Source organism: Silene latifolia, chromosome X (assembly GCF_048544455.1).
Source record: "Silene latifolia isolate original U9 population chromosome X, ASM4854445v1, whole genome shotgun sequence".
NCBI lineage: Eukaryota > Viridiplantae > Streptophyta > Magnoliopsida > Caryophyllales > Caryophyllaceae > Silene > Silene latifolia.
The window spans coordinates 151,149,859-151,176,403 of NC_133537.1; the positions used below are offsets into that span (position 1 = coordinate 151,149,859).

General features: G+C 38.4%; 1 protein-coding gene, 1 long non-coding RNA gene and 1 other non-coding gene across 3 annotated transcripts; 1 reads left to right on the forward strand and 2 right to left on the reverse strand.

Moving 5' to 3' along the window:
• Positions 1-1,554: 1,554 nt before the first annotated feature.
• Positions 1,555-4,143, reverse strand: LOC141621626 (uncharacterized). Its single transcript, XR_012532512.1, has 6 exons — positions 3,633-4,143; positions 2,841-2,899; positions 2,661-2,734; positions 2,453-2,561; positions 2,054-2,164; positions 1,555-1,935 (listed from the first exon to the last, which is right to left on the reverse strand). It is a non-coding gene; the product is annotated as an uncharacterized LOC141621626 (long non-coding RNA).
• A 4,039-nt stretch (positions 4,144-8,182) lies between these two features.
• LOC141624543 (small nucleolar RNA R71) lies at positions 8,183-8,289 on the forward strand. Its single transcript, XR_012534350.1, has one exon. It is a non-coding gene; the product is annotated as a small nucleolar RNA R71 (small nucleolar RNA).
• A 6,821-nt stretch (positions 8,290-15,110) lies between these two features.
• On the reverse strand, positions 15,111-16,897 carry LOC141618571 (uncharacterized). The gene is made up of 2 exons (XM_074435673.1): positions 16,048-16,897; positions 15,111-15,388 (listed from the first exon to the last, which is right to left on the reverse strand). The coding sequence occupies exons 1-2, from the start codon at positions 16,895-16,897 to the stop codon at positions 15,111-15,113; spliced, it is 1,128 nt and encodes a 375-aa protein (XP_074291774.1).
• Between the last annotated feature and the right edge of the window lie 9,648 nt (positions 16,898-26,545).

Genomic DNA, 26,545 nt, shown 5'->3' on the forward strand with positions numbered 1-26,545 from the left:
CTTTTATCGACTTTTAAATAAAAAAAACCAATAAACATGCAAAAAATTCGAACCAACCTTCAACCTTTTGCATACAATCATTAGAAAATATGCATAAACTACCATAAAAAATCCATACACCGAATCAACGTTTAAGTAATTTTAGTCAATTTTTAACTAAAATACGGCATTTTGACTCGGTTTTCTACCAAAAAACATTAAAAATAGCAAAATAACTTCAAAAATCACCAAACAATTCCACAAACCTTTTGGGATCAGTAGGTATGCATGTCCCAAAAATTTCGTGCTAAAACCTCTTCTAACACAATTTTTGAGTTTTTATAAATTATCACAAAATTCATTAAAATGCTTAAAATCAACATGCAAATTAGAAGCCTATGCTCTGATACCACTTGAAAAATAATAGATCCAAATTATACTGTCTAATTAAAAACAAATTATCTCATAATATGTTCATTTAGTGATCTATGTAACATGCATGCAATATAAAAGCATGAAAATGAAAGTTTAAGGAAAAACAATTTCGTTACATTGATTTTATGGTAAAATGGGCACAAACTAGTTCACCTTACTAGCTTGTTCTTGAGCTTGTACCAAATGGATGATCCTCCTTACAAATCTTCAAAGAGAAGATCTCCTTCTTGCTGCACCCAAGAACTCACCCAAATAATTTTACAAGTATTAACTAGATACTAGTAAAATTTAACCCTTGATAATATGTTAATGATACTAACTTTCTTAGTATTAAATTTTTGTTTTACTAACAACTTAGTAAAATGATGCTTATTATTTTTAGAGAGATGTACCAAATTTTTGTTCACGTGCATGAGTGAAAATGAGCTAGCTTACAAAAATGAACAAACAATATGGAGTATATTGTGGAGAAGTGGCGGGTGGAGTGTATCTAGTGAGGGAGTCCACTTGTTTTAATTTTTGTCCAATCTTATATCACATGCAAGTGATCATAAGATGACTTATGGAAGAAACAACAAGTAAAGTGAAATGATTATGTCTATAATCATCCACTACACTCTATTTACACGGTCTAATGTCCCATTTACGGGTCCATTTTGGTTCTTATATTTATCGCACAAATACGTGTAAATTTTATTTAAACATCGTATCATGCTTAAATACATCCAATTAACTTCGTCTAAATCACTCCGTAAATATATGTGTACCGCTACACATATAGTTTACGTACCAACTAGTGTAACACCCGTGAAAATTCACGGGATTGTTTTTAAAATTTTTTTAAATAAAATTATTTACAAAATTTGTAAAATGAATATTACAATTATGATAGTTGACATCCCGCTTTGTGTTTCTCAACATCGTTAATGGTGGAGCACGTCGTATGATAAATTGTTGTATTAACACGAGTTTCAATGTTGTATTTGTAATTTCTTGTTTGTGTTACTTGGTATATCAACTTTGTGCTTTTAAGTTATAATAATAATGAGCATCTTAAAATTGGATATCTACGTATTCTTACAAATTGAGTAAATAATTTAATTTAAAAAATTAACTTTGTGTTACTCTTGTTTGTCCTAATTCACCAAGGTTCAATTGCATTAAGATAATACTCGTATTTTTTGTTGACTTAAATAATACCGAACATCATATGTTATTGCTTTTGACAAATTTCATTACCAGATAAGAACTCCAAACCAAATCGTATATCTAATCATCTAAACCGATTCAAATCCGTTTCGAGAAATAAGTTGGATTGGATATATACGTATTCGAATTTTTCAGATATCAGATCCAATGTTCATACTCATCATGTTCCCTTCAACCACCATGGCCCCGGGTCTCTGCCTTCAACCACCATCTTTAAGAAGGATCCCCCAAATACTTTAAGCATTTCTTCTTAGAACAATAGCATAGTAGCAGACTTGCAATTTGGACACATAAAAGCAAGTTGTTCGTTTCCTGGTGGATAGAACATAGTTTGGACACATAAAGTAACTTATCAGCCTTAACTTCTTTTTGCCAAATTATATTTCTGAAGAAGAAAATAAATGAGCAGGTCGGAGCTATAGATACTTACTTTGTCCCAAGTCACAGGTTGTTTTTGAGTCTCCCTGAACCCACTCGACATTGGAGAATCAAGTAAGTGAATCAAGAATTCCAGACACATGAACTCACCTCTAATACCAATCTGTACAAAATCAAGGAATTTCAGAACTCCCTCCATCTCATCCTATTTGGGGAAGTCAGAAATGATGATATAAAAAATGCGGCCTCAAATCAAATGTGATAAATTTTACTCACTCCGTACAAATCATTTGTTTACCTTTTTATATTTTGTTGTCAGAGATATATCAATCAAAGGTAAACCAGTTATTAAGACGGAGGGAGTATATTTTATATCTTCACCAGCGTAAATGGAACAAATGCATTCAGAATATGAAAGGCTAGTGTATAAGGAAATTGCAAGGAGAATAACCTTATAGGACCATTTATGCCACGTCAAGTCTCTTTCCTTCATTCAGACAACTAAGCAAGACGGGACCAAGAACACCGGCATTCGACATCTCAAAATGTGAGCCAACATTCTGAATTAATAAATAAAAAACATCAAAAATTGCATTGGTAATATAGAGAATTGATCAAGTTTCCGTTTCTTTAAGCGAAGTGAGAAATAAGTAACGCACCAGAAAGAATAATAGTGAGAAAAGCTCGTCTTTTGTTTGTTCTTGGTTGTGTGCTTTATCTTTCCCCCAAAAAACTGAAAATGTTCGACAAAATATACAAATGAGAGTCCAAATATATCAATACATCAATTAATCCAAAATGTGGAGTACTCACAAATTAAGAGTCTCAAAACATTATACCTAAGAAGGAATCATCTTATACTATTATCACTCTACTTTTCCAATAATATGTGAATATCCTGCCAAAAATCAACATTTAGAATAATATTATTAGAATGAATGTTCGAGTGATGAAAAATGAAAACTCAAGTATATGACTTTGCTAAATGGATAATTTAACAAAGTCTCCCGTCATCAATATACGTGTTAGCTTTGGATAAAATTGCAACATTGCGGCCTGTAGTTATCAAAATTTAGATAAAACATTAGAGGAGAAGACATGGAGACAAAAGCGCTGAACTCTCAGGTAACACGTGTTAGTTTTATTCTTGAGAAGTGGTAACATCGATAGAGCTATTTGCATTGCAATGTGCCTCAATAGTCAGTCACCTTATGCAAAAGATGCAGCTAAGGTGCCATAAGACATTTTGGCACGTTGGTAGCGTTGTTGTTTTAACTACTCACCCTACCTAGCTTTTTAATTAATCATTCCCACATGAAAATTTTGAAAACAAAATGTCATACTTTTACTCAGGAGTGATAGTAACCAAGACATAGTTGCTATCAATAAGATAGAAATGTCAGAGAAAATGAAATGCAATAGGAATGAACCATGATCAATCCGACAATCCCCTCTATGTATCTGCCATTTAAAGCAAGTTTTTATTTCACAAAGATGGTCTCATGTTCCATCCTCCGCCTTACTTGTTCAAGAAAAAAAAATATTAAACAAACACACAAACTTCATTAAATTTCACAAAGATAATATTTAAAAGAAATTATTTATGTAAATGAAAAACTTCAGGGACTAACCTCATCACCCCCAGGAACTTGATTGTTCATTCAAAGGCCTCAAACTCGCCAACGATGACAAAATAGCCAAAGCAATCAATAAACCCAGAAAACAATGAGCAAAAATTCAGTTCTTTACCAAGTAATTAAACTTCAGAAATCACAAAAACCAAACAACAATATTCCCAATCCTCAACTAATAATTGCTTAAACATCATAATCAAAGTGTAAAATTTGGGTATTACAGAAAAGAAACAACCTTGTTCTTGATTTTCAAGTGCTATCGGTAGAGTTTGAACTAAACTATCTTGTTCAGGTCGACCACTACGGTCCACCGTTCAACTTGACCTCTGGTGGTAAGACGATAAATTGATTTGATGTTGCATAGGTTCGTGAGGGATTATGTTGGATGAGACGATAAATTAATTTGTTCAGTAATAATGGCGAGAGGGAGAAAAGTGTGAGAGACTACGCACACTTTTTTTGGAAAATAAATTTTTTGTTGGGAGTTGATGCAGAATGCAGTGATAGTGGTGAAGTAATGGACAATTTTACCCTCTGTTTCTCTACTGAAAAATTAATAGGTAATTGTACATTGTCATTCTCAAGTAGCATAGAGAATGACAAAGGGTTAGGTTAAAGGTACGTCAGATTTAATTGGACTTTGAATTTTTTTTTTTTTTTTTTTTTTTTTTTTTTTTTTTTTTTTTTTTTTTTTTTGCTGATGTGGCCATATTGCAAAACCGTGATTGGCTCAAACAAAACTGATTTTGTGAGGTTGAATGTGAGGGCTGCATTACCTTAATACTCAAAGGAGATTGTGCCACCTCAGCAGTTTTACATTCTTCTTTTATATATATAATGATACTAATCATATTAGTCAACTAGTACCAATTTAATAATTAACTGCTTAATCATTAATTCCCGTCTCAAATAATTTATTATTCAATTATCGCATAATTAAATAATAATTTCCGTACCTCGAGTTCACAACTCGAAATCTCTCTTAAAATAATTGACTAACCTTTTAGTCTACAAATCAAGGGACTAAATAAATTGTATCTCATACAATTAATTAGTTGTCTATTGGGGTTCGTTCCTATAGGTGTGACCGAAAGGGGTCAGTTGATCACCGCCGTCTCACGACAATAACGTCAAACTCTAGTCAGCCAACCGTTTTCGATTTACGTTAATCAACTGACGAGGATCAAATAATTAAATATCTAATGATATTCCATTAATGAGATTTATTATGTTAACGCAATATTGTGTAGGACACTTACTCCAACACCAACCTTGCCTCATGAACAACCAATGCCTTAGACAATTGTTTTGCTTGAAGAGTTTGTTGCCTTTTTGAAAGTGTCTTCTTTGGGGGTGCCTTGTTACCTCCTTTAGTTCTTGCCATTGTTGATTACACCAAAGAGAGATTGAAATCTTCAATTTTTAGTTATGCCCAAATCGATTTAAGATGAAAGAATGTTGCCTTGTATCTCAAAAATCGACTCAAAGGTTGAAGATTTTGGTGTTTGAATGAATTGTTGTTGTAAAAGGAGTGATTAATTTTTGTTGCGGGGAAGTTTGGATTTGATTTTGTTGAATTTGGTTGAGGAAATCTTGTTTTGTTGATGTGGAGGATGAGGAATTTTGGGGTTTTTGTGTTGAGGGTAGTGTTTGAATGAAGAAAAAATGAAAATGAATGAGGGAGTAAGGGTTTAAAAGGCCCGTTAATTTTGAAAACAGCACAGGGACGAGCGGATTGGGGTCTGGGATGCTCGGATTCTGCACGATTTGCTTCAGGAAAAGACGCTATAGGACGAGCGTCTTTGTCCAAAGACGAGCGGATTCCTCAATGTGAGACGAGCGGATTCTTTGGAAGGTGCTCGGATTCTGTTACAGGGTGATTCCTTAAATTTCAACAGCATAAAGACGAGCGTCTTCTCTGCAAGACGAGCGTCTTCTATCAGACGAGCAGATTCTTCACTAGGACGCTCGGATTTGGTGACAGACCATTTTTTTGAATTCCCCAGCTCAGCCAGACGAGCGTATTGTAGCATTGGACGCTCGGATTCTGCTAGAAGAGCGGATTCCCTTATCAAACGCTCGGATTCCTCCCTGTTCACACGGATTCAGGTCCATCCGTGGGTACTGCATAACCCGTGTCATTTTCATTCTTCAATGCTCGTATTCTTCATTGTGGGGGCACTACAAAGGCATGAATACCCTAGGCAATTGCTATCCCCACACTAAGTCAAAGCACTACACATCAATGAAATCATAAGTCCCTCCCTCACTTCTCTCAAAATGATGAATATCTTGATCAAGGCAAAAAAATATAAATCCAAAAATGACAAAAATGCAATGTAAGAATTGAAATGCAAGTTAGGGAGTTAGAATATTTACAAATGGTGGTTTAGGGAGGAGTCCACCAAACTCTCATCCAATGTGAGATGTCAAGGGGGCATGTTCAAGGTTGTTGATGTTACTCAACACCTTGAAGAAGTAGTCGAAAGCTTGTTCATTGTCATGAAAAGATCCTCAATAGATCTTTGCGCTTGTTGTTCTCCATGATGGTCTTGGTTCATAGCATTGCCAATGTAGGGATTGAATATCCCTTCGAACTCATCATCCCAAAGACCGCAAACTTCGTCTACTTGATCATTAAAAATCTCTTGAGTTGATTGAGACAACTCTCCTCCTTTCTTGTTTTGGCCAATGAGGCCATCCTCTTCACTTGTCATGGGTGAGCTTTTCAAGCTCTCTTTGTTGTTATTCTCTTGCTCTTTGAATGGAGCATCATCGACTTTCTTTTTCCATTGGAATTCCGACTTTTTCCTATCATCCTTCCGGCTATAGTGGTCAACCATAAAGCATGGCTCATGCAAACGGGGAGCTCTCATGGTCTTGTCAAGATTGAAAGTTATGCTCTCGTCTCCCACTTCTAGAGTAAGATCTCCGTGCTTCACATCTATCACCGCACCCGCGGTGTGCAAGAAAGGTCTGCCTAGAATGATCAGAATATTGGAGTCTTCTTCCATGTCAACAATGACAAAGTCCATCGGGATGAAAAATTTCCCAACTCTCACGGGAACATCTTCCCATATCCCTAACGGTGTCTTCGTCGATCTATCGGCCATTTGGAGTGTGATGTTGGTACATTTAAGCTCTCCCATCCCTAGATTTTTACTAACCGAATACGGCATAACACTCACGCTTGCTCCTAGATCACACAAAGCCTTGTTGATCGTGGTGTCGCCAATGGTACAAGGTATAGAGAAGCTTCCCGGGTCTTTAAGTTTCGGAGGTGAACTCCCTTGAAGGATTGCACTCCTCACCTTAGTGAAGGCGATAGTTTCAAGCTTCCGGATCGACTTCTTTTTCGTAAGAATGTCTTTCATGTACTTTGCATAGGCCGGCACGTGATTGATTAATTCCGTGAAAGGATCGGGACTTCCAAATTCTTCACAATTTCCATAAATTTTTCAAGTTGGTCATCAAACTTAGGCTTAGCTTGACGACGTGGGAATGGAAGTCTAATCACAATGGGCTCCTTCTCCTTGGCCTTCTCTTCACTTTTCTTTGAAACTTCTTCTTTTGTTGGCTCTCCTTCCTTGGAGTTTTGCACAACTTCTTCTTTGTCACTAGCTTCCAGAACTTCATCCTCAACTTGCTTCTTTGGTTCATCATATCTCGTACCACTCCTCAAGTGAATGGCACTAACCATTTCATGTCTTGTGGGATTACTTTAAGGTGGTAATTGCCCCTTTTGTCTTTGAGAACTTGAAGATGCTAGTTGGGTCAATTGAGTTTCCAACATTTTTGTGTGGGCTAGGATGTTGTTGATGGTGATGTCCTTTGCTTGGCTATCTTTTTTCATTTGAGTGAAAAACTCTTGTTGATTCTTTTGCATTTGGAGGACCGCTTTTTTAACATCAAAACCTTGGTCATTTTGTTGATTGTATGGAGTTTGGTTTTGGTAACCTTGGTTTTGGTTGAAAAAGGGTCTTTGGTTTTGGTTTCTCATGGGAGGTGGGGTGTATGTTGGTTGAGGGTTTTGAACATTTTGGCTTTTGTATGAGAGATTTGGGTGGAATTTGGTGTTTTCATTGTAATAATTAGAATAAGGGGTACCACTCTTGTATCCTTGAAAAGCATTCACTTGTTCATTTGTTCCCCTACATTCACTTTGATCATGTCCCAAAGTTCCACAATTCTCACATATCCCACTTGGGATTGATGAAGATGATACCATGGCATTAACATGATGCTTTGGTGATTTTGAGGCTTCTTCAAGTTTAGCCATAGCCTTCTCAAACTTTATGTTAATGGTATCAATATGAGCACTAAGTTGAGTACCCAATTGAGTAATAGAGTCCACCTCATGCTTTCCTCCTCTAGTAGCCTTGCGAGGTCTACTATATTGTGAGTTATGGACTGCCATTTCCTCAATCTTGTTCCAAGTTTGATTATCGTCAACTTCGGTGAACATACCATTCGATCCCATGTTGAGAATGTTTCTTGAGTCTTCATAAAGACCATTCCAAAATTGTTGTACCAAGAACCACTCGCTAAGTCCATGATGAGGACATGAGCGACAAATTCCTTTGAACCGCTCCCAAGCTTCATAAAAAGATTCTTCATCCCTTTGCTTAAAACCCGTAATTTGTGCTCTTAGCATGTTAGTCTTTTCCGGACGGTAGAATTTTTTGTAGAAAGCTAGAGCCAACTTCTTCCAAGAATCAATTCCAAGAGTAGCCTTATCAAGGCCTTTCAACCATTGTTTTGCGGTGCCGATTAGAGAAAAAGGAAATAAGACCCATCGAATTTGGTCTTGAGTTACACCGGTTTGTGAAATCGCATCACAGTAGTCACAAAAAGTCTCCATGTGAGAGTGAGGGTCTTCACTAGGCATCCCCCCAAATTGGCTTCTTTCGACTAATTGGATAAATGCGGATTTTGCAATGAAATTTCCAGTTAAGTGTTGTGGTGTGGGAGTACCATTGGGTAGGTTCTCCTCGGTTGGTACGGAATGTGATGAAAATTTAGGCATTGTGGGTTGATTTTGTGTTGGATTTTGTGTTGGGTTCTCCTCACCTTCTCTTGCAAAAGGGTTGACGAACTCAATAGTGTTTGGTTGAATATCTACAACCTCACCAATACCTCTCAAAGTACCTCTAGCAAGTCTTCTATTTTTTGTCAAAGTCCTTTCAATTTCGTGATCAAAGGGTAATAAGTTACCTTGTGACCTTCTAGACATGCAAAATATCAAACAACTTGAAAACAATTAGAACAAACCTTGAGGAGTTTTACTTCCCCCTAGGCAAAGAAAGACACAACTAATAACAATCTAAGAAAATCAAATCAAGTTAACACCAGTCCTCAACGGCGCGCCATTTTTGGTCGGACTCACTTGGAGATTTAGTTTTCGGTTACTTGTCGTTAAGAGCACCTAGACCAAAACAATATTTATAACTTCACAAACAACTCTACTATTAGTAAAGAGGCAAGTAAAGGTCGGATCCCAAGGGACGGGTATTGATGTAGGATTTTCGATTGCAAGTAGCGGTGTCTAGGGGTGTCACGATTTGGGGTTGAGATGAGAAGATCACTAAACTAAATAGCAATAAAAGTAAACAAGCAAGATGATTAAAAAGGGATGTAAACAATTGATAAAAAGCACTAGGGTGTCATGGGGTCAAAGGGGATTCATGGGAATTGATCATACAAACATATTCTCAAATTATAAGCAAGTAATTATTGTTGTGATGGATCGAGTTGGTTTATATCTTACAATCCTAGGAAGGTTTGGGTTCCGGAGCCGAATCGATTAGATTGTACAACACCTACAACTCGACTTAATCCTCCCTACTCAACTATATACATGGTCTAATGAGACTCGAGTTGGTTTATGTCTTACAAGTCTCATTGAAAAGGTAAGTGATGGGTAAAAAATGCAAGGATTCATAGGCTCGCATTTCATCAAACAGAACATATGCATAAGTTGAGATCACAACAAGCAAACAACTAAACTATGAAAACATATTAAATTAAGCATGAATCATCCCCCATGTTGGTTTCCCCTAATTACCCATTAACCCTAGTTAAGGAAACTACTCACTCATTATCAAGTTTAGCATGTTAACAAGGTTGTCAATCACATTAACAAAGCAAAACAAGATGAATAAATAAAGATGATTAACAATAATTAAAAAGGGATTAAGAGGATTATACCTACTAATGATTCCAAAATAAAGCAAGGAATAATAGAAATACTTGATGATTGATTGGAAGGTTGTCAATCTCCCAATAATAACCCAAATAATCTTCAATTACCCAAAATAAAAGATGAACAAAAGAGAAATTAAGGAAATGAGATTTGTATTAAGACTTGATTAGAAGTTGATTACAAGATTAAGAAGAGATTAGAATGATATCAACTACACTAAGGATTGATAAGAATAACATGATTATCTAATTAGACTAATGGGGTATTTATAGTGGGGATTAGGTACACAGATTAGGGTTTACTAAGGGCTTAAATGACGATTAAGTCCTTGAGGAATCGCTCCTCTCAAAAGAGAAGACGGTCTCCTTTTTGCCGGTCTTTCATAAATATGCGCATCTTTCATGGAGCATGAAGAAAGGACGTATGGGACTGTAAGGGAATCCGAGCGTCCAAGGTGTCGGGACGGGCGGATTTCTGGTGGTGGACGGGACGGGCGGATTCTTTGGGCGGAGACGAGCGGATTGTGGCGTTGCTGGACGGGCGTCCCTTCTGCAAAGACGCTCGGATTCCCATTGTCTTGGACGGGCGTCTTCTTTGTTGGACGGGCGGATTGTGTCACAGCTCCCTTTTCTTCTTTTCTTCTTCCAATTATCCTCCGGGATTTAGTCGGGGATGCAAGGATTTCTTCATCATTGCCCATCTACTATAATATGTATAAAAGGTCTTCTAATCTTGTCTTCTCTTTGATGCTTGGTCATTAGATTCGATTAATTTAGCTCCATTTTGCCATGAAAATGCAAGGTTTGAGATCCTCTCCTACCAAGGAAACAAAACCTCAAAGAATATGCAAAACAAAGGACTAAAGATAGTAAATGACCCAATTATGCACTAAAAAGCATAGGAACGAGGATAATTCGGGGACTAAATTTGCTCAAATAATGGTCACATCAGTGTTGCAAGCATGATTCGCGCATGTCCATCGGGATTGCATTTCCTCAAGCTTCTCTGAGGGTCTTAATAGTCATTTAAGCCCTTAGTAACCTTAATCCTTATACTTAATTCTAGTATAAATACCCCATTGTACTACCTAGATTATCATCAATTCTTAATCAAGTTTTAATCAAGCTTTAATCTCATTTTAATCAACTCTTAATCCTCTCTTAATTTAGTTGTAATACATTTCTCAATATTAATCACATCTTAATCTTTCCTTAATTTCTCAATTGTTCTTAGTTTTATTTGGGTAATTAGAAGATCATTTGGGTTGATTTGGAGGATTGACAACCTTCCATCAATCATCAAGTACTTCTATTATTCTTTGCTTTATTATTTTGGATCATCTCCATAGGTATAATCCCTTTTTACCCTTGTTTAATTATTGTTAATCACATCATTTATTCATCATGTTTTGCTTTGTTAGTATGATTAACAACTTTATTAGCATGCTAAACTTGATCATGAGTGAGTAGTACTTTAGCTAGGGTTAATAGGGAATTAGGTGAAACAAACATGGGAATTGATCTATGCTCAATCTAATATGTTTTCATAATTAATTTTCTTGCTTGTTGTGATTTCAACCTATGCACATTTTATGTTTGATGAAATGTGAGCCTATGAATCATTGCATTTTTTTACCCATCTCCTATCTTTTCAATGAGGCTTGTAAGACATAAACCAACTCGAGTCTCATTAGACCATGCATAAGAGTTGAATAAGGGGAGACTAAGTTGACCTTTACTTGCTTTACTTAATCTTGTTGATTAGTTTAGACCACATCTCATCTCAACCCAATTTGTGACACCATAAGACATAGCTTTTTGCAATTGAAATCAATCCCCGTCCCGTGGGATCCGACCTTTACTTACCTCTTTGCTAAGAGTAGTTTGTGAAGTTATAAATATTGTTTTGGTTGGTAGCTTTTGACGACGAGTTATAGCCACACAAAAAATGGTGCCGTTACCGGGGACGGTGTTCAATTGATTTGATTTTCATTAATTGTTTTTAGTTGTGTCTTTCTTTACCTTGAGGGAGAGCACTTCCTCAAGGTACTTCTCACCATTTTCTCTTAGTGTACTTTGCAAGATGTATCTTATAGATTATTGTGTAGAGGATCATGTGAGCACTACTCTCATCAAAGACCCTTTGCAAGCATTGGAAGGCTTAGAAGCAAGTGAGGCCAAAAACAAGCATTAGGCATTGGAAGTAGATCTCCTTGAAGCCGCTCTAGCTTACAAAGAGCTCACCTATGAGCAATTCATATTGATAAATAACATTCTCAAGGAAGCTTCACAACCCACTAAAGAAGAACAAGAAACTAAAGATCATACCATGCAAGTCAAGGAGCAAGACGAATTTGTCGAGGAATTTGACTACATTGGGTATGAGGAGTTCGAAGAACAAGTTGAATATGCCATGAGGATATAATGTTTAATGGAGGTGGGAGATGTCCCTAGTGAACCTTGAATGGTAGAAAGTAAGGTACAAACTCCGACTCTAAAACCCCTTCCCTCAAATTTGAAGTATGCTTACCTTGATGAGTCTAAAACCAAACCCATGATTGTTAATAAAAAACTTGATGATAACCAATTGGAAAGTTTGCTTGATGTGTTAAAAGAACATGAAAAAGCTATAGGCTATAATCTAGATGATCTTAAGGGAATAAGCCCCAATTTTTTTCACATAGAATTCATCTACAAGAAGACCATAACCCTACCATCCAAGGACAAAGGAGACTAAACCCCCACATGCAAGAAGTTATAAAAACAGAGGTTATGAAATTACTTGATGCGGTAATCATTTATCCTATATCGGATTCTTTGTGGATTAGCCCCGTTCAAGTGGCATTTAAGAAAGGAGGTACCACGGTGGTAACAAATGATAAGAACGAGCTAATACCCTCAAGGAAGATCACCGGTTGGCGTATGTGTATCGATTATCGTAAATTAAATTCCGCAACAAGAAAGGATCATTTCCCCCCTACCATTCATTGACAAAATGCTTGAGAGGCTTGCCTCTAACAAATTCTTTTGCTACCTTGATGGGTACTCGGGATTCTTCCAAATCCCTATACACCCGGATGACCAACACAAGACTAATTTCACATGTCCCTACGGTACTCTTGCATATGGGAGAATGCCTCTCGGGCTATGTAATGCCCCCGCCACTTTCCAAAGATGTATGATGAGTGTCTTTTTTGACTATTTAGAAACCATAATAGAGGTTTTTATGGATGATTTTAGCGTTTATGGAAAAGACTTTGATTATTGTTTGCATAAACTTTCTCTAGTATTGCAAAAGTGTGAAGATGTTGCCTTGTCTTGAATTGGGAAAAGTGTCATTTTATGGTCAATGAAGGTATTGTCTTGGGCCCTTTAATCTCGGAAAAGGGCATCGAAGTTGACAAGGCCAAAGTTAAGGGAATGTTAGAGGGGTTAGGAGCTTTCTCGGTCATGCGGGTTCTATCGTCGTTTTATAAAAGATTTTTCCAAAATCGCGAAACCCCTTACTCAACTTTTGCTTAAGGATGCCCAATTCCAATTCACTAATGAGTGTGTTGAAGCTTTTGATAGAATCAAAGAGGCACTAATCTCGGCACCAATCATCCAACCACCAAATTGGAACCTACCATTTGAGATCATGTGCGATGCAAGTAAATACACCGTTGGAGCGTTTCTTGGCCAACGGTTAGGAAAGGCTTTGTATGCTACCTATTACATAAGCAAGACTCTTGATGCCGCCCAAGTAAAATATGACACCACGGAGAAGGAACTTCTTGCCATTGTCTATGCATTAGACAAATTCCATTCCTATTTTCTTGGATCAAAAGTGATTGTTTTCTCGGACCACCGTGCTCTTAGACATCTTTTGATAAAGAAAGAAGCAAACTCAAGATTGTTGAGGTGGATTTTGCTACTCCAAGAATTTTATTTGGAGATAAAGGATAAGAAGGGAGTCGAGAATGTGGTAGCGGATCACGTGTCAAGAATTTGATTCCATGATGATGAGGGAGAGACACCAATAAATGACTCTTTCCATGATGATATTTTGATGGCCATCCATTCACAACTCGAGAAACACACAACACCATGGTGTGCTGACTATGCTAATTACATTGTGGGAGGAGTTCTTCCCCCAAATTTGAACTACAATCAAAGAAAGAGATTCTTGTTTGAAGTGAAGAGATACTTTTGGGATGATCCCAATCTTTACAAGGAATGTAGTGATGGACTTTACCGAAGATGCATACCCCAATGGGAAGTACAAGGTGTTTTAGAGGGATGTCATTCATCACCATATGGAGGACATCATGGAGCACGAAGAACAATTGCTAAAGTCCTTCAATCGGGCTTCTTTTGGCCTACCATGTTTGAAGATGCTAGAGAATTTATTCTCCATTGTGATCCTTGCCAGAGAACCGGAAACATTTCTTGGAGAAATGAGATGCCACAACGAGGTCTAGACATACCTTGAGTCCTGCTATGAGGGCTTCATACTTAGCCTTATTATTTGTAGCTTTGAACTCACAACTCACACCCTAGGCTAATGGTGTCCCCTTGTGGCAATTTTAGCACTAATCCTAAGCATGTAACTCTTACATTGGATGCCCCGTCTATGAACAGGGTCCACTGCTGGTCTGAGGTTTTATTTTCTAACTGGTTAACTTCCTTGGTCAAGTCTGATTCTAAGTTAGGGCTGAAATCAGCCACAAAGTCTGCTAAGGCCTGTGACTTGATTGTTGTCCTGGGTTCAAAGGTAACATCATAAGTGCTGAGCTGGACTGACCATTTGGACATCTTGCCTGATAGTTCAGGCTTCCGCAGGACAGATTTTATGGGTAGGTTGGTCCTGGCTATTATGGGGCGACTTTCAAAGTAAGGACGCAACTTAGCACATGACATGATCAAAGCTAAAATATACTTTTCAAGTAAACCAGACCTCATTTTAGCATCTAGTAGACTTTTACTTACATAATAGACAGGATGTTGCTGACCTTCCAGTTCCTTTACCAAGACTGCACTTACCGCGGTGTTAGTAACGGGGAGATATACTTACAGGGGCTCTCTTTTTTCTGGTTTGGCCAGTAAATGTGGAGAAGAAAGATACGGTTTTAGATACTAAAAGGCTTCCTCATGTTCAGGAGTCCATTAGAATTGTTTATTTTTTCTGAGCAGGTTGTAAAATGTTTTACACCTTTCAGATGACCTGGATATGAACCTGTTCAGGGCAGCCACCTTGCCTGTCAATTTCTGAATGTCCTTGACAGACTTGGGTGACTATATTTCCAGTATAACTTTGATTTGTTCAGGGCTGGCTTCTATGCCTCTTTTTGTCACCATATAGCCTAAGAACTTTCCTGCAGAAACTCTAAAGTGGCATTTTGTAGGGTTGAGTTTCATGTTGTACTTTTCTTTGATTTCAAATGGTACTTCCAGGTGCTTCACATGGTCTTGTGCATTATTGGACTTCACCGCTATGTCATCAATGTAGACCTCCATGATGTCCCCAATCAGTTCCTTGAACATCATGTTAACCAGGCGCTGGTATGTTGTCGCTGCATTCTTTGACCGAATGGCATGGTAGTGTAGCAATATATGCCTTGGTCAGTAATGAATGCAGTACTCTCCTGGTCAGCAGGGTCCATCTTTATCTGGTTAAATCCACTGGAAGCATCCATGAATGTGAGTATATCATGCCCTGCCGTTGCATCTACCATGGTGTCAATATATGGAAGGGGGAATGGATCTTTAGGGCGGGCTTTGTTCAGGTCAGTGTAATCTACACAAACTCTCCATTTGTCATTCTTTTTCTGCACAACCACTACGTTTGCCAGCCACTTAGGGTACATCACTTCCCTGATCATACCCATATCAAGGAGTTTGTCTACTTCTTCATTGATAATGGCATTTCATTCCGGTGCAAACTTCCGTCTTTTTTGTTGTACAGGCTTGAAATATGTGTTAATATTGAGTTTATGGGTAATAATATCAGCACTAATTCCAGTCATATCAAAATGAGACCACGGAAAACAGGAAGATTTATTCTTAAGAAAGTTTACTAATTCGGGTCTGACTGAATCAGGGGCGTCAGAGCCAACTAGAACATACCTGTCAGGATACTCAGGGTTGAGGATTACCTGATTTGTTTCCATCCTAGGTGGTGCTACATATGTGCTCTTGACAAGGTACAGTAATTGTTATGCAAAGTACTTACCTGCCTTGGATGGTTTTATGGCCTCAGTATAGCATTCCTGGGCTGACTTATGCTCACCTTTGATGGTTGCCACTCCCCAGTCATTTGGTATCTTGATACATTGATGATAAGTAGAAGGGACAGCCTTGACATTGTGGATCCAGGGCCTGCCCAGAATGACATTATAGGAGGATAGACAGTCTAGAACTCCAAACCTTTCATAAGATACAACACCTTTAGCACAGGTAGAGAGATAAATCTCTCCTAACGTATTCTTTGTCTCACCGCTAAACCCCACCAAGACACTAGACTTCTTGGTGATTTGATCTTCGTTGATCTTCATGGCTTTGAGTACGTCCATCATGATCAGGTTTATTGAGCAGCCTCTATCTACCAAGATTCTCCTTACATTGACTGTTCCTATTTGCATGGAAATCACCAGGCCATCATGATGTAGGTCAGGAATGCCCACTAGATCACAGTCACTGAACGTGATTGGTGGTATATTGCCGGGTTTGCAGGGTGACTTAGTTTGAGGAGTCCTGGCTATTTTCTTTGCTGCTGAACTGGTCGGGCCACAAATCTCGGATCCGCCATTTATGAATTTTACTTCATAGAGTGGAGGTGGTGGAGGGAGATTGCGTTCCTTGTTTTGCTCCTGATTGAGTTTGTCAGGATCTTCATTCCTTCCTATGGCTTTGATCAAATCTTTGAGGTATCTTGTCTTTAACAGGTAGGCCACTTCTTTCCTGAGAGTAAAGCAATCCTCCGTTGTGTGCCCTATATCCATATGAAATTCACACCACTTGGTATGGTCCTTCCTTGGATTCGGGTTGTCTGACTTTCTGGGCCACCTCACCACTGGTCCCATATTATCCAGTCGCTAGATCAAGCCTCCAATGTCAACATAGAAGTTATGTTCAGAGATAGGTGGATGAACTTCAGCCTTACCTTGCTGTTCTTACGATAGGTTAACTTCTGACTGATCAGGCATGGTATATGGGCCACTCTTGTAGTTATTGCCCCTGCTGGTGCTTCTTATGTTCGGCTTATCATAGTCTTTTGCATTGTAGGGTCCTCCAACCTTGTAACTCTTGTCTTCCTCTGGCCTGATATAGGCGAGCGTCTTTGCCTGAACGTCTTCGAAAGAATGAAAGGGATACTTGGTCAGTTCACCGTAGAGATCACTGTTGGGTAGTAATCCCTGCCTGAATGCTTCCACTGCTGTTCCAACATCATACATGGGAATTGATACCTTCTCCTTGTTGAATCTGGCAAGGAAGACTCTGAGGATCTCATCTGATTTCTGGGTAATCCTATACAGGTCACTGAAACGCTTCTCCAACTCCTTGCTACTTGCGAACTGCTGGTTGAATATGTAGATCAGGTCAGCAAACGATCTGATACTTCCATTTGGCAGGTAAATATACCACTGCAGTGCAGGATCGGTCAGGGTAGTTCCAAATCCTTTACACATGCAAACCTGCCTAAATTCGCATGGAATAGATGCAGCAGACATTTTTTGCTTGTAGAAGGCTACATAGTTTTGTGGATCTGAGTTCCTATCATAAGTTCTCATGGATGGAATCACAAATTTCTTGGGAAGATCTACTTTAGCTATCTCGTCTATAAAAGGTGAGTTAGCATAGCTTTATGGGGCAGCCTCCTCCATGCTGGCAGGAACTCCAAGTATTTTCTCATATTTTTCATTAAGCTTCTTGATTTCCTGGACTATTGCCATCATGACAGATGCTCCTGTTTCGTCAGCTTTATCATCTTTAGGGGTATCGTCGTCAACATTGACCACGTTTTTTGTACCACTTGGACTCCCATAACTTGAGAAATCAAAGTATTTGATAATCGATGAAAATAGGGTTCCTTGCTGAATTTTGGAACCTGCTCCATTAGATTTTTCTAATTTATTTTTAAGGCCGATTCAGACTCTTTCAATTGCAAGATTTCAGCCTCTAACTAAGCCATTTTCTCTTTCAGGCTCTCCATTTCTGCCACTTTTTGTAGTGCAACAGTCAATTGTTCTTCCACGGTTGGTTGAGACATTTTGCTAGTTTCTTTGTTTTTTGGATTTTTTTGTGAAAAGGAAAAAAGATATTAATGAGCTAGATACTCCACGGTGGGCGCCAATTGTTTTGGGTGGATTCTGCGCAAGGCTGAATCAGGTCAGGGTAGATTTTATTGCAGGGTTAAGTAGCTCTATTATCTTGACTAAGACTGCAGGGCAGGATAAAATGTATGTAAAGTAAAGCAAGTAAATTAAATAATTTAGACAATAGATTTTGTACGTGGAAAACCCTTTAATTGGGAAAAAAACCACGGGCACCAAGCCAGGTGAGAGTTCACTATGTATTTGGAGAATAATAATGTAATAAGCACAATATAGTGTTTTCTGCCTAAGTATTATAATCGTGTTGCTAATAATCTGTTGGAATGTGTCTTGAAATGATCTTTGATGCTCCTTATATAGTGATATTCATATGGCTACATAATTTTCGCTATTGATGGCATGATATTTCTCCTTAATGACGTCACTAATTGCTCTTTGATTACTCTTTATTACCCAGATAAATGCTTGGTCTTTATGATAAAATCTTCTCCTTAATTGCTCCATAATTGGTGTAATAATGAATAATTATTCTCCATATTTATCCTTGACTTGGTCAAATAATATCTTCTTATTTGACTGTTGCTCTCTCCTGCTTGGTGCCAGCCTTGAGCTGCCCTGACATTCTTGTCTTGATCGTCAGGCCAGGGTAGAAGTGTATCCTGAACATAGTGCGGAAATATCAGGCGTAACAGTAACCATCAGCTCCCCATTTCCTTTAATCCAAGCACCAATTCACGAGCCTTATTCCCCTCCTAGCCCGATTAATCCTACGGGCCCAATATGCAGAATATGGCCCAAACATTTCCCAAGAAAGAGTTCTCCTGAGAGACTTAAGATTCTAGAGAGTTCTTGAGATAATGAATATCCACTTAAATATTATTTCATAACACTCCCCCTTAGATGTCCATTATTGGAGAAATGCGCATTTGATGTTGCCTCATTAAAAACCTTGCTTGGAAAACCCAGTGGGAAAAAATAATAGCTAAGGGAAAAAGAGTGCAACGCATATTTACTCCCCCTGATCGAAACATCGCTTGACGTCCTTGAAATGATGTAACCAAGTTTATTAATTAGCTTCTCAAATGTCTTGCTTGTAAGTGCCTTGATAAAAAAATGTCCTTGATGAATTCTGCTTTGAGTTGAGGTTGTATTGTCTTCATGTAAAAAATGGTTAATGACTTATTTCTTTGAAGTAGATCGCATGATACATTTCGGACCACCTTCGTGGATTGTCAGTAACTCTGCATCTGCAAAACCAACTAACTCTGTTTAGCATTTAATAAAAGAATATAAACCCATATTATACGTACATTGAAAATATCGAGGTAAATGCGTAACTCTATTACAATGGCTCTGATTAGGACAAGAAATATATCCTTGATGTGACTCATATTTGAGCACATTTAGTCCCCGAATTAACCTCGTTCCCATGCTTTCTAATATATATTAGGGTCATTTCTTATCTTTAGTTTCCCATTTTGCATATTCTTTAAGGTTTTGTGTCCTTGGTAGGAGAGGATTGCTAACCTTGTATTTATGGAGCGAAATGGAGCTAAATGGATTGCATCTAATGACCAAGCATCGAAGAGGAGACCGATACTAGAAGCCTAAGCAAATAAATAGAGTGAAATTTGCAATGATGAAAAGATCCTTGCATCCCCAACACAATTCTCGCGGATTGTTAAGGAGCCAAACAAGGGAACAACTCTGTCCAACGATCCGAGCAGGCCGAGCTCAGGACGAACGGATCAGAGCAACGATCCGAGCGTCCCAGAGCTGGATCCGAGCGTACCACAGGCAAGATCCGAGCGTCTCCTGGACGATCCGAGCGGATCTTCTTACAGGACAGCCCGTGCTTCAGGTGAGGACGAGCGGATCCTAGTGGGAGTTGCAAGCATGATTCGCGCATGTCCCTCGGGATTGCATTTCCTCAAGCTTCTCTTAGGGTCTTAATAGTCATTTAAGCCCTTAGTAACCCTAATCCTTGTACTTAATTCTAGTATAAATACCCCATTATACTACCTAGATTATCATCAATTCTTAATCAAGTTTTAATCACGCTTTAATCTCATTTTAATCAACTCTTAATCCTCTCTTAATTTAGTTGTAATACATTTCTCAATATTAATCACATCTTAATCTTTCCTTAATTTCTCAATTGTTCTTAGTTTTATTTGGGTAATTAGAAGATCATTTGGGTTGATTTGGAGGATTGACAACCTTCCATCAATCATCAAGTACTTCTATTATTCTTTGCTTTATTATTTTGGATCATCTCCATAGGTATAATCCCTTTTTACACTTGTTTAATTATTGTTAATCACATCATTTATTCATCATGTTTTGCTTTGTTAGTATGATTGACAACTTTATTAGCATGCTAAACTTGACCATGAGTGAGTAGTTCTTTAGCTAGGGTTAATGGGGAGTTAGGGGAAACAAACATGGGAATTGATCTATGCTTAATCTAATATGTTTTCATAATTAATTTGCTTGCTTGTTGTGATTTCAACCTATGCACATGTTATGTTTGATGAAATGTGAGCCTATGAATAATTGCGTTTTTTTACCCATCTCCTATCTTTTCAATGAGGCTTGTAAGACATAAACCAACTCGAGCCTCATTAGACCATGCATAAGAGTTGAATAGGGGGAGACTAAGTCGACCTTTACTTGCTTTACTTAATCTTGTTGATTAGTTTAGACCACATCTCTTCTCAACCCAATTTGTGACACCATAAGACATAGTTTTTTGCAATTGAAATCAATCCCCGTCCCTTGGGATCCGACCTTTACTTACCTCTTTGCTAAGAGTAGTTTGTGAAGTTATAAATATTGTTTTGGTTGGTAGCTTTTGACGACGAGTTATAGACACACAAAAAATGGCGCCGTTACCGGGGACGGTGTTCAATTGATTTGATTTTCATTAATTGTTTTTAGTTGTGTCTTTCTTTACCTTGAGGGAGAGCACTTACTCAAGGTACTTCTCACCATTTTATCTTAGTGTACTTTGCAAGATGGATCTTATAGATTATTGTGTAGAGGATCATGTGAGCACTACTCTCATCAAAGACCATTTGCAAGCATTGGAAGGCTTAGAAGCAAGTGAGGCCAAAAACAAGCATTGGGCATTGGAAGTAGATCTCCTTGAAGCCGCTCTAGCTTACAAAGAGCTCACCTATGAGCAATCCATATTGATAAATAACATTCTCAAGGAAGCATCACAACCCACTAAATAAGAAAAAGAAACTAAAGATCATACCATGCAAGTCAAGGAGCAAGACGAATTTGTCGAGGAATTTGACTACATTGGGTATGAGGAGTTTGAAGAACAAGTTGAATATGCCATGAGGATATAATGTTTAATGGAGGTGGGAGATGTCCCTAGTGAACCTTGAATGGTAGAAAGTAAGGTACAAACTACGACTCTAAAACCCCTTCCCTCAAATTTGAAGTATGCTTACCTTGATGAGTCTAAAACCAAACCCATGATTGTTAATAAAAAACTTGATGATAACCAATTGAAAGGTTTGCTTGATGTGTTAAAAGAACATGAAAAAGCTATAGGCTATAATCTAGATGATCTTAAGGGAATAAGCCCCAATTGTTTTCACATAGAATTCATCTACAAGAAGACCATAGGCCTACCATCCATGGACAAAGGAGACTAAACCCCCACATGCAAGAAGTTTTAAAAACAGAGGTTATGAAATTACTTGATGCGGGAATCATTTATCCTATATCGGATTCTTTGTGGATTAGCCCCGTTCAAGTGGTATTTAAGAAAGGAGGTACCACGGTGTTAACAAATGATAAGAACGAGCTAATACCCACAAGGAAGATCACCGGTTGGCGTATGTGTATCGATTATCGTAAATTGAATTCCGCAACAAGAAAGGATCATTTCCCTCTACCATTCATTGACCAAATGCTTGAGAGGCTTGCCTCTAACAAATTCTTTTGCTACCTTGATGGGTACTCGGGATTCTTCCAAATCGTGATACACCCGGATGACCAACACAAGACTAATTTCACATGTCCCTACGGTACTCTTGCATATGGGAGAATGCATTTCGGGCTATGTAATGCCCCCGCCACTTTCCAAAGATGCATGATGAGTGTCTTTTTCGACTATTTAGAAATCATAATAGAGGTTTTTATGGATGATTTTAGCGTTTATGGAAAAGACTTTGATTATTGTTTGCATAAACTTTCTCTTGTATTGCAAAAGTGTGAAGATGTTAGCCTTGTCTTGAATTGGGAAAAGTGTCATTTTATGGTCAATGAAGGTATTGTCTTGGGCCATTTAATCTCGGAAAAGGGCATCGAAGTTGACAAGGCCAAAGTTAAGGGAATGTTAGAGGGGTGAGGAGCTTTCTCGGTCATGCGGGTTCTATCGTCGTTTTATAAAATATTTTTCCAAAATCGCGAAACCCCTTACTCAACTTTTGCTTAAGGATGCCCAATTCCAATTCACTAATGAGTGTGTTGAAGCTTTTGATAGAATCAAATAGGCACTAATCTTGGCACCAATCATCCAACCACCAAATTGGAAACTACCATTTGAGATCATGTGCGATGCAAGTAAATACGTCGTTGGAGCGGTTCTTGGCCAACGGGTAGGAAAGGCTTTGCATGCTATCTATTACATAAGCAAGACTCTTGATGCCGCCCAAGTAAACTATGACACCACGGAGAAGGAACTTCTTGCCATTGTCTATGCATTAGACAAATTCCATTCCTATTTTCTTGGATCAAAAGTGATTGTTTTCTCGGACCACCGTGCTCTTAGACATCTCTTGATAAAGAAAGAAGCAAACTCAAGATTGTTGAGGTGGATTTTGCTACTCCAAGAATTTGATTTGGAGATAAGGGATAAGAAGGGAGTCGAGAATGTGGTAGCGGATCACGTGTCAAGAATTCGATTCCATGATGATGAGGGAGAGACACCAATCAATGACTCTTTCCCCGATGATATTTTGATGGCCATCCATTCACAACTCGAGAAACACACAACACCATGGTTTGCTGACTATGCTAATTACATTGTAGGAGGAGTTCTTCCCCCAAATTTGAACTACAATCAAAGAAAGAGATTCTTGTTTGAAGTGAAGAGATACTTTTGGGACGATCCCAATCTTTACAAGGAATTTAGTGATGGACTTTACCGAAGATGCATACCCCATTGGGAAGTTCAAGGTGTTTTAGAGGGATGTCATTCATCACCATATGGAGGACATCATGGAGCACGAAGAACAATTGCTAAAGTCCTTCAATCAGGCTTCTTTTGGCCTACCATGTTTGAAGATGCTAGAGAATTTATTCTCCATTGTGATCCTTGCCAAAGAACCGGAAACATTTCTTGGAGAAATGAGATGCCACAACGAGGTCTAGACATACCTTGAGTCCTGCTATGAGGGCTTCATACTTAGCCTCATTATTTGTAGCTTTGAACTCACAACTCACACCTTAGGTTAATGGTCTCCCCTTGTGGCAATTTTAGCACTAATCCTAAGCATGTACCTCTTACATTTGATGCCCCGTCTATGAACAGGGTCCACTGCTGGTCTGAGGTTTTATTTTCTAATTGGTTAACTTCCTTGGTCAGGTCTGATTCTAAGTTAGGGCTGAAATCAGCCACAAAGTCTGCTAAGGCTTGTGACTTGATTGTTGTCCTGGGTTCAAAGATAACATCATAAGTGCTGAGCTGGACTGACCATTTGGACATCTTGCCTGATAGTTCATGCTTCCGCAGGATAGATTTTATGGGTAGGTTGGTCCTGGCTATTATGGGGCGACTTTCAAAGTAAGGACGCAACTTAGCACATGACATGATCAAAGCTAAAACATACTTTTTAGGTAAACCATACCTCATTTCAGCATCTAGTCGACTTTTACTTACATAATAGACAGGATGTTGCTGACCTTCCAGTTCCTTTACCAAGACTGCACCTATCGCGGTGTTAGTAACGGGGAGATATACTTACAGGGGCTCTCCTTTTTCTGGTTTGGCCAGTAAATGTGGAGAAGAAAGATACGGTTTTAGATACTAAAAGGCTTCCTCATGTTCAGGAGTCCATTAGAATTGTTTATTTTTTCTGAGCAGGTTGTAAAATGTTTTACACCTTTCAGATGACCTGGATATGAACCTGTTCAGGGCAGCCACCTTGCCTGTCAATTTCTGAATGTCCTTGACAGACTTTGGTGACTATATTTCCAGTATAGCTTTGATTTGTTCAGGGCTGGCTTCTATGCCTCTTTTTGTCACCATATAGCCTAAGAATTTCCTGCAGAAACTCCAAAGTGGCATTTGGTAGGGTTGAGTTTCATGTTGTACTTTTCTTGGATTTCAAATGGTACTTCCAGGTGCTTCACATGGTCTTGTGCATTATTGGACTTCACCGCCATGTCATCAATATAGACCTCCATGATGTTCCCAATCAGTTCCTTGAACATCATGTTGACCAGGCGCTGGTATGTTGTCGCTGCATTCTTTAGGCCGAATGGCATGGTAGTGTAGCAATATATGCCTTGGTCAGTAATGAATGTAGTACTCTCCTGGTCAGCAGGGTACATCTTTATCTGGTTAAATCCGCTGGAAGCATCCATGAATGTGAGTATATCATGCCCTGCCGTTGCATCTACCATGGCGTCAATATATGGAAGGGGGAATGGATCTTTAGGGCGGGCTTTGTTCAGGTCAGTGTAATTGATGTGACCATTATTTGCGCACATTTAGTCCCCTAATTGAGTCTATTTTGCATACTATTATAACATTCTTTGGCCATTTTATCCGTCTAAACCTTCCTATTTGCTTTTCTATCGCATTCTATATGTTTTGTAGGAAAGGAGATAATAAGGCGGAAATTTTCGTCTTTCGTGCGTATTCGGAAGCTATTTGACGATATTTGATGGACTAGTATGAAGAGGAAACGAGAACTAAAGACAATCCCTCAAGAATAAAATGGAAGTGAAGGGAAGGGAAGAATAGAAGAGAAAACGAGAACTGCAGTCCAACCCGTGCGGATTCTCTGGAATCCGGCCGTCCCCAATGTACAGAATCCGTGCGTCTTCACCCCAATCCGCTCATCTTCCCCTTCACCAATCCGCCCGTCCCGACATCAATCCGCCCGGATTCCAGCCCAGCACATTTTCGTCTTCTTCAAGCTTCAAAGAAAGAAGCCCTTCCTTCGAGAAATACCGGCTTCTCCCTGCCCAAATCTCAAAAGTGTAATTACTAGTTTAGCCCTTAGTTAACCCTAATGCATCCACCTAATTTCTACTATAAATACCCCATTTGTAAATAATCAAAGGATCCCTTTTTTTACACAAGTTTTTAGAGTAGAAAATCCTTCTTTAGACTAGATTAGGAGTAGACTAGAATAGATTACTCTTTAATCTTTCCACAAATCTCATATTAATCTCTCCATAATTATTGTTCAAGTTTATTATTCAAGTTTATTATTGGGTAATTGAAGATTATTGGGTTATTATTGGGAGATTGACAACCCTCCATCAATCATCAAGTTTCTTCTATTATTCTTTGCATTATTGTTTTGGAATCTCCATAGGTATAATCCTATTAATCCTTGTTTTAATTATTGTTAATCTTTCTTACTTGTTCATCATGTTTTACCTTGTTAATATGATTGACAACCTTGTTAACATGCTAAACTTGATAATAAGTGAGTAGTCTCTTAGCTAGGATTAGTGGGTAATTACGGGAAACCAACATGGGATTGATTCATGCTTAATCTAATATATTTTCATGATTAAATTGCTTGCTTGTTGTGATGTCAACTTTATGCACATGTTATGTTTGATGAAATGCTAAGCCTATGAATCCTTGCATTTACAACCATCTCTTATCTACTCAACTTGACTTGTAAGATATAAACCGACTCGAGTCTTGTTAGGCCATGCATAGAAGTTGATTAGGAGGAAAGTAAGTCGACTTGTAGGTGTTGTACAATCTAATCGATTCGGCTCCGGGACCCAACTCTTCCTAAGAACCTTAAGATATAAACCAACTCGGTTTCTCCACAACATTAATTGCTTGAAACCTTGTAAACATGTTTGTATGATCAACACCATGAATCCCCTATGACCCCATGATATCCTAGCACTTTTAACCATTTGTTTACATCTTTCCTTTTATTGCTTGTTATACTTTATTGCTTGCATTAGTCTAGACACAACTACAAACCCAAACAAATTGTGACACTAGCATAAATTGAGATAGACAGACTTAGAACCCAAAGCACACCGTCCCATGGATCGACCTCGACTTACCGTTAACTAGTTGTATGTTGAGTATTATAAATGTGTTTGATTGGATGTGACCCGATGACATCAACCATCAAAATGGCGCCGTTGCCGGGGACGGTGCTATGTGAT